This window comes from Leptonychotes weddellii, chromosome 12, assembly GCF_054177405.1.
Source record: "Leptonychotes weddellii isolate Sample4059 chromosome 12, ASM5417740v2, whole genome shotgun sequence".
Taxonomy (NCBI): domain Eukaryota; kingdom Metazoa; phylum Chordata; class Mammalia; order Carnivora; family Phocidae; genus Leptonychotes; species Leptonychotes weddellii.
This window is the reverse complement of record NC_138380.1, coordinates 26,281,796-26,291,226: the sequence shown is the minus strand read 5'-3', so window position 1 is coordinate 26,291,226 and position 9,431 is coordinate 26,281,796. Positions and strand designations below refer to the sequence as shown.

The 9,431-nt window shown below is 39.5% G+C and overlaps 1 protein-coding gene across 3 annotated transcripts in view; it reads right to left on the bottom strand.

Annotated features, from left to right (window-relative positions):
* Positions 1–9,431, bottom strand: part of FAM3C (FAM3 metabolism regulating signaling molecule C) — a 52,383-nt gene that overhangs the window by 33,029 nt on the left and 9,923 nt on the right. For all 3 annotated transcript variants that reach the window (XM_006727819.3, XM_081800188.1, XM_081800189.1), the window contains exons 2-3: positions 6,908–6,962; positions 2,903–3,007 (exon numbers count right to left, since the gene is read on the bottom strand). In XM_006727819.3, the coding sequence (XP_006727882.1) occupies positions 2,903–3,007; positions 6,908–6,920 (118 nt within the window). In that variant the 5' untranslated portion in view covers positions 6,921–6,962. The remainder of the gene's footprint in view (positions 1–2,902; positions 3,008–6,907; positions 6,963–9,431) is intronic.

Genomic DNA, 9,431 nt, shown 5'->3' with positions numbered 1-9,431 from the left:
GATGGACTCTGAAAAACAAACTGAGGGTTCTAGAGGGGAGGGGGGTGGGAGGATGGGTTGGCCTGGTGGTGGGTATTGAGGAGGGCACGTTCTGCATGGAGCACTGGGTGTTATGCACGAGCAATGAATCATGGAACACTTCATCTAGAACTAATGATGTAATGTATGGGGATTAACATAAGAATAAAAAAAAAAAAGATTCATTCTCTAATAAGGGGAAACAGACACGTGGAAAATAAAAGACATTATACAATGTAAGGCAGAATAAAATGAGTGCCAAATTGAGATATAAGTACTATGCTTTAGGAACAAACAGTTCAAAAAAGAAGCTACACATTCTAATAGGAAAAGGGGGAGGTTCAAATATAATTTCTCTCAAGAAGGGCATTTATGCAGTTCTGAAAAATGAGAAGGATTAACGGAGGAAGGGGGGTTGAGAAAGATGTGCAGTGTGAGGAACTGGCATAAGCAAGGCTGGGGTGTGGGTCTACAGATGCTGTGCAGACCGGCACAGCAAGTGCAAGGCACGAGGTAAGGAGGGGAGGGGCAGAGGCGGCTTGAGGGTGTGAGCGTGCCATCCTAAGTAGGGACTCTGATTTTACTCTCTAGTTGTCAGAAGTACCAAAGGTTCATGAGTGTTAAGAGAACTGCTCTGGCAGCGATGAAGCACAGATACCAAGGACGAGAAACAGACATGGAGCATCCCTGCGATGTTTACACAGACGGTCCAGACTAGAGATGAAGAGCCAAACTAGGGCGAGCGCGGCTGTGGATTCGCCCAAGCTTCTTCTCTCTGAAAACACTGGGCCTGTTTCCAAAGTAGTTTTTTTATGTGTACCAATGGTCCCATTGCCTTCCTTCTTTCAAGAACCCTCTTTTTCTTGTTTGTTCAGTCTCATCCCATTGACTTGTAATTCCCTGAATCTCTGCCCAAAGCTATAGACAAGCGAGTCTCTACAGTACTTCAAAAAAGAAAAAAACTGGTGCCTGAGTGGCTCAGTCGTTAAGCGTCTGCCTTCAGCTCAGGTCATGATCCCAGGGTCCTGGGATTAAGCCCCACGTCGGGCTCCTTGTTCTGCAGGAAGCCTGCTTCTCCCTCTCCCACACCCCCCTGCTTGTGTTCCCTCCCTCGCTGTGTCTCTCTCTGTCAAATAAATAAATAAAATCTTAAAATTAACAAAACATTCAACTTGCTTCTGCCACAATCTTCTTCCCTTACCATCAACCTTTCTTAGGTGACCTGGCCATACACATTGTTTTCCCAGTGACCCTGAACAAGTCCTCAAAGCCTTCAGTGTTTTTCTGCCCCATTATTCAACCACAACCAGCTGTGCTCTCAAAGGACACCAGGCAGGCCTCTTCGTAGTAACAGAAGTAGGTAGAAGTAGGTAGAAGATACCACTGTACTTTGTAATGACTACTCTATACTGAATCCTTATGTGTGTGTGTGTGTGTGTGTGTGTGTGTGTATTTTTTTTAAGGGGCGGGCAGAGGGAGTGGGAGAGAGAGACTCCTAAGCAGGTACCATGCCCAGTGCGGAGCCTGACAGGAGGCTGGATCTCACGACCCTGAGATCATGACCTGAGCCAAAATCAAGAGTTGGACGCTTGATCGATGGAGCCACCCAGGTGCACCCCTGGATACTTCATTTTAAAATGGGTACTGAAAAACAGATGGTTCAGGAAGAAAACAGCCAGTACACTGAGAGGAATGGTTCAGAGTGGGGGGAATTCCGTAACTGGAGAAGATGAAAACTTACAAAAAAAGATGGCCTGAAGGAGTATGACTGCAGTTTAACCATTTGAGAGCTCATTGGTGTGGAAGGGAACTCCAGCAGACAGAAGATCAGTGCACTGATACTACTGGGGAGTATAAAAGACAGAATTCAGTGCAATATAAAAAGTACTTTTAAGTAGTTTTTGCAAGAAAAGTGACCTGAAAATGGTTATACAGAAACTGATGATTACACATCAGAATTGTCTAAAGCCTCGATACTCAGTATGTGGGTCTGTGAGTAGAAACCTCAGCATCACCTGGGAGCTTGTTAGAAATGCAGACTCTCAGGCCCCATCCCAGACACTGAATCCGAGTCTGTATGCCAAGATCCCGGGGAGATTCCTTTGATATTAAAGCTGGAGGACCACTGGTTTAAGGGAGTCTTGAAACTAGATGTGAGAAGAAGTGAACGAGGTCTTGGGATCCCTTCCAAATACTAATTTATGGAAAGCAAAACTCCCTATTCCAGAGATCTCAAAGTTGTTCCAACAGATTTCTGTCTCATGGGTCAAAATACTGTTTCTAGGTTTCATATTCTCACTTTTCATGCATAATTTTTTAATACCTTAATGTTTCAACCAAAGCTTATTCAAACATTCCAAAAGTTAACTTATTTTACTAACTTAAGAATTTTGTTAAAAAACTGAGTTAAAGTAGCTTACAATGGTATGTTTACAATATAGCATTAAATAAATTGGCAAAGAGAAAAATGATGCAGAAGGAAATAAGGGTAGGAAAGCAAGATGGATTTCTGTGGCTGGTATTTAAAATGCATTATCATGACTCCACTTACTAACTGAGGGCTAGATTTGGTTCCAAGTTTTCTAGCAGCTGACTCGAATAGCATGTGGTATCTTCCAGAATATTCATTTAGAATGCCATGAATGAAATAGACCCCATTAAATCTATTCCAAATGTTGAAGATTCATGCTTTATACGGAATTATTTTTAAGACTTCCTATTGCGTATTTTAGAATATTCTAATGGATCTCACTTACTGACATATTTACATTTTCTTTTCTAGACAGACTAAACAGCAGAGTGACTTGATGCTGATAATTGGTAAAAATTTATAGACAACCAATCAAAAACAAGATTTAAGAAAGGGGAAAAAAATGGAACTTACCAAATAGATTTCCTAAACTTGCATCCATTTTTATTTCAAATACTTGAGAAATAACATAAAATGTCAGTAAAAATACTGCCACAGCTACCACCAACTTTGCAGCACCTAGAAAGGGGCAGAAATAATTCGGCATGAGCTCCTGAGACCACAGAACTTTTACGAATGCGTTTTCATGAAAAATTTAAGCTTATAAAAAAATTTCTTAAAACTAATAAATTTTATCTATTGGATCTTAATTTTACTTGAGTTACAACAAAAACGGCACCCACCATCCATCAAGATAAGGGATTTTCCTGATCAAAGAATTATCAGATTGGCCAGTAACCCAAACACAGGACTGCTTGACTCATCTGCCTAGTTTTCTCATGAAAAAACAAAAACAAAACCAACAACAACAAAAAACCGAAACTACACAAAAGTATCATGGCAAATGGAACACCATCACCAAGTATGTGGGATGACGCATTCCTAACCCTGTCCAAATATAAAGGGCAACACTATACAGGGATAATACAAAAACGCGGGACCTTGTGGAAATACTACGGCAACACCATGACGCTAAGTAAGGAACTCTCAAGTGACATATAACAGGTTTCCTGTCCTATCACCAACCATCCTGTCTCTTAGAGCTACACAAGCACTCCTGCTATGGTGAACAACAAAGTGTTCATCCTTACACTTATCCTCCTGGAATCCTAGAGGACTTAATCTAGCACCTATCGCACATGCTTCATAATGCGGTTACATGATAAGCTCCATCAAGACACGCTCGTAGACTTTCATACCTTTCTACCTTTAACCATTTCTGGGTGCCTCACAGAGTTAGCGCTACCAGCTACTAGCTAACTAACTGCTTAACAGGAATCGAAGACTTGTCTTTTTTCTCCATAGCTAGGCAAATCTAGGAAAGAAAAAAAAAAAGTGCAAGACAGGAAAGGAAATGGAAAATGACAAGGAAGAAATATCCTCCCCTCTCCCCTAGGATCTCAGAGCATCTCATTAGGTTTTTCAGGAACAATACTAATATTTGCCTGTACCATCTCCATTCCCCTCTTACCAAAAGTTTAATTTATATTGATCTAAAAGAGGTAGATGGATCAGCAGGCATCTCTCCACCCTTAAGGAAACAAAAGCCCAGAGGTCAGGCAAATGCGCCCGATTACAAATAACATCACAGCAGCAGAAGGCCCAGAATCCAGGAATCCTGATGGGGCCCAGTGCTTGGTACAGTACTCCGTTCTAGCACCAAATTACCACCTTCTCCTAAAACACTACCAAAACTCAACTCAGTGGGTAAGGAAGAGTAAAAAAGGAACTATGTGTTCGCTCTAATTTCCTAAACCTCAAGAACTAGGACTACATCCTTCAAGGAGCAGGAAGAGAATGAACTGATGCTCTCAAAGGGCCAGTGATGCTGAGAAGTGCTGGTTTCACAGAGCTCCTCACTTCTATTTAGAAACACTCTACAAACACAGAAATGAGATGGCAGTGAGGAAGCCTCACTAACCTAATCAATCTCTGCACCTCCTGTGTCCAACCTTCTCCCCTCCAAAAATCACTTCTTATTTTCAAAAGCAACTACAAGTTGCCTACATGTTTAGTGCCTAAGAGAGCAAAATTCCAATAGGCTTTGAGCTCTTGCCCCCAAGGATCTAGCAGAGTGCCCGGACATAGTCATTCCTCTCAACAAGTGTTTGCTAAATAGATGAATGGTAAGAGGTGACACATTCCTTCTTGATCACTTAAGACCAAGGGCTGGAAGACTGTATATCACATGACAGCCTTAACCACTCATTTTCTAGCAATCATGAGCATGTGCAACCAGAGATACCTTTTCCCTGTCCCTTAGAACAGATATATGAAACTTTACTGTTTAAGATTAAAATATTAAAATGAATAAAATATCAAGGTTATAATACATGAAAGTTCTAGACTAAACTCAATTAGAGTTAGATGTGAGCCTACACTAAACAAACTGCATACGTCATATACGTCATATATACGCATATGTACATATATACATTTGTGTATACAATACACACACACCATTTACTGAGCGCCTTCTATAGAGCTAAATGCTTTCCAAGCATAATCGCATTAGCACAGCTTTCCAATGTATTATTTTCATTTTACAGAAAAGAAATCAAGGCTGAAAATCTTTTGATCACTTGCCTAAGGTCACATAACTAGTTACTGGCAGAAGTGAGTCTTCAACCAAGACCTATTCACTGGCACTGGACCATCAGAGGAACTAGGAGGAAATAAAAGCTCTAAGGCAGAGAAAAGTTCGAGATGGAGAAATGAACTGGTAATAGAATAAACAGATGGCCCCAGAAAGGAGCAGGCAGGTGAATACTAGAACAGCCTCCATAATGTTAGAGTTCTAGAACTTCCGTTACAGAGCGGACTCCTCCAGAGCTAGTCACCATTCAACTCTGGACATAAAGGGGCCGGACCATACCACACCATAGTGCCCATTCTTTTTTTTGGGGGGGGGGGGGGTTAAAATTTTAATCCTTTCAACAACTTTACAAGGTTTTTTTTTTAATTTTTTTTATTAACATATAATGTATTATTTGTTTCAGGGGTACAGGTATGTGGTTCATCAGTCTTACACAATTCACAGTGCTCACCATAGTACATACTCTCCCCAATGTCCATCACCCAGCCACCCCATCCCTCCCATCCCCCTCCACTCCAGCAACCCTCAGTTTGTTTCCTGAAATTAAGAGTCTCTTATGGTTTGTCTCCCTCGCTGATTTCGTCTTGTTTCATTTTTCCCTCCCTTCCCCTATGATCCTCTGCCTTGTTTCTCAAATTCGTCCTATCAGTGAGATCATATGATACTTGTCTTTCTCTGATTGACTTATTTCACTTAGCATAATACCCTCTAGTTCCATCCACGTCATTACAAATGGCAAGAGTTCACTTTTTGATGGCTGCATAATATTCCACTGTGTAGAGAGATATATATATGTATATATATACCACACCTTTATCCATTCATCTGTTGATGGACATCTAGGCTCTTTCCATAGTTTGGCTATTGTCATAGTCCCCATTCTTAACTTTCCATGAGACTCTCTCTTCCTTCTAGCCATGGACTGCACTAATCTGAGTGTGTCCCTATTTTTACTTGGCTTGCTGGTGAGAAGATGATAATTACAAGAAAGGCTATCTCGATTTTGAGAAATTACAAGTTACCTTCTATGTTGGAAACACATATAGTAGAAATTTCTACGTAAAGTGTGCGTTTCCTCTAGGGTCTTGGCTGTGCTGAAGGAGGGGTGGTGCTGGGAGAAAACACTTTCACAATCAAGGCAGGAAGAGGTCATCAGCCTCTCCCATTATTTATGCAACTTTTTATAATGTTTAAAGACAGTTCCCTTAATACTATGAACATCAAGCTGTGTTTTGCAATTTCCTCAATATGCTTATCTTAGACATAACCTCACTTATGCAGATTGAACTCGAACCAGCAAATATTCACTTAAGCAAACATACATTTTACCGAATTGTTCACATACACCAGTTTCCAGTTTCTAGGTAAGTACATATATAGCAAAGACGTAAGCTTCTTCTAAACTTTATGACTTATTTTTCTCAAAAAGCAAGAACTTATTAGCAAAAACAAAAATCAGTCTCCTTATTAGGTTATCAAAATTGTTACTTATATGGGCATTTTATTCTATTAGGCAAATAAGCTTAATGTGTAAGAACATAAACATTAAAGCCGTAACTTAAAAAAATTTCGTATAAATAATTTTCACAAAAGTTTGTCCAATTTGTGATTTACTGACTACATAAAAAAGTAGGCGAAGTAGTGATTTAGTCTCTCTCTCTCTCTATATATATATATAACAGACTAAATATATATATATATAAATATATATATATCAGCTTTGTTCTTAATATAGAAAAAGATTATTTACTCTCTCTTTTAGCCATTTAAATAAACAAGTTATGTGAAAAGTAAAACTATTTCTACTGAATTAAGTATCTTACCTGCTACCCTCATGTTTCGTTTTTCAGTCTATGGCACTTTTCATTAAACAACCTCCTAAAATCAAAAGAAAAGGCAAACATCATTAGGTCTAGAATGAGCATTCCTGCCTAGATTGAGTTTGACTTGAAGTATATATAATAAATTAACTGGACAAATGTCACGACATTTGTGTGTATTTCCCTCCTAGGAAATTACTCAAGATTGGTGAAATTTTAAAAAGAAAATGAGAAAGCAAGTAAATGAGTTTGACAGGAAATTCATGCACAGGTTTAACTAGACAGCTGCCTCAGTCTACTCCACCTACGGTATAGGAAAGGAATTCAAAAGAAAATTTTGATTAATGAATCTGAGACCTTTGTTTTAGATTGTCCTTGATATTGATGTTTCAATGCTGATGTCTGATCTAGTAATTCACAGAATGTTTTAAATAAAAATAGCAGCACACCCCTGAAGGACACAGAAAGGAAGTGAACCATCCAGTTTGTTCATTCACCAGTAAGAAATAGGCCAGGGTGGGGGTGGTGAGCATCCAAGAACCAGTGTTCTTAGGAGAGCTCCCCTTCTTCTGCCCAATTTCCCCTGAAGAAAATATCAACATTTAAACTAATAGCAAATGGAACATTATTGATTTCTTTTCCTCTGTTATCTGAACACCTTGCACATAATACGAAAAGCCAGTGTTATCAATCTATTTAAGCTAACTAGTTATCCACAGGCTAGGGAAATACTAAAAGGAAACAACAGATACTAAAGTATCCACAAACCGTCACATAAAAGCAGAAAAAAAAAAAAAATCCTTGGCTTTTCAAATGAAATCCCTGACTGGTTTTAAATCCTCTTTTGACTTCCAGCAAAATGGAACACTACGCTCACAACACTCACAGACCTTTCCCCCCAGTTAATATTCCAAAATAACTTCGCTCTTATCCGAATGTGGCCTAGAAAATTTCTTTGGAAGTGGGTAAGCAGTTGGGCAGACGCATGCTGTTCTTTTTCACTACTTCCATTCCCTGCTGAGGACCCCTGCACCAGCGAAGTCACCGCCTCACAAACCCACCCCCTACTGGCGCAGTCCCATAGGCCTGCTTCTACACTCACACTAACAGGACTGCAATAAGCGACTGCAAATGTCTAGCGGAATTCATGTTTTCCATTAAATTTCTGAGAGAACATTTCATAAAATCTCTAAATTAAAATCTCATAAAATCTCAGCCTAACACATTTTTAGTTTGCTTACGACAAATTAATGATGCAAGAGTGCAGATCAGCATAAGGAAAAAGTATCAAATATATTTGAGAGCAAATCAAGGAATGTGTTTACAGTATGCTAATTCCAAGTCATCCCTAACTTGTCTTCTTAGGATGACATTTAAAAGACAAAGAAAATCATTACATATAATCATCTCAAGGAGAAAAAAAGCAGAAATTTAATGGAATATACCCGGCACAAACCTCAGGCTCAACCTCCAAAAATCAAGCAGGGATAAAACAGCTTCACAGAAAATTAACACAACAGTAAAAAAGTAAAAAGTCCTGGGCTAGAAATTCACAGCTCTTTAATCCAGAAGCAACAGGTGGAAGAATCTACAGTTTTTCTGATACATTCATTAAAAAGGTAGAAATATAGAAATTGGAGCTATTTACCAAAACTAGAATACTGGTGGTAGGAAGTGCACTTTTAGGATAGCCTAGAAAGGAACAAAACCAACAGAACAGACAGCCCAGAAATGGACCCTCAACTCTATGGTCAACTAATCTTCGACAAAGCAGGAAAGAATGTCCAATGGAAAAAAGTCTCTTCAACAAATGGTGTTGGGAAAATTGGACAGCCACATGCAGAAGAATGACACTGGACCATTTCTTTACACCACACACAAAAATAGACTCAAAATGGATGAAAGACCTCAATGTGAGACAGGAATCCATCAAAATCCTTGAGGAGAACAGAGGCAGCAACCTCTTTGACCTCAGCTACAGCAACTTCTTCTTAGAAACATCGCCAAAGGCAAGGGAAGCAAGGGCAAAATGAACTATTGGGACTTCATCAAGATAAAAAGCTTTTGCACAGCAAACGGAACAGTCCACAAAACCAAAAGACAACCAACAGAATGGGAGAAGATATTTGCAAATGACATATCAGATAAAGGGCTAGTATCCAAAATCTATAAAGAACTTATCAAACTCAACACCCAAAGAACAAATGATCCAACCAAGAAATGGGCAAAAGACATGAACAGACATTTTTCCAAAGAAGACATCAAAATGGCCAACAGACACAAATGAAAAAGTGCTCAACATCGCTCCGCATCAGGGAAATCCAAATCAAAACCTCAATGGAATACCACTTCACACCAGTCAGAACGGCTAAAATTAACAAGTCCGGAAACGACAGATGTTGTCGAGGATGTGGAGAAAGGGGAACCCTCCTCCACTGTTGGTGGGAATGCAAGCTGGTGCAGCCACTCTGGAAAACAGTATGGATGTTCCTCAAAAAGTTGAAAATAGAGCTACCCTATGACCCAG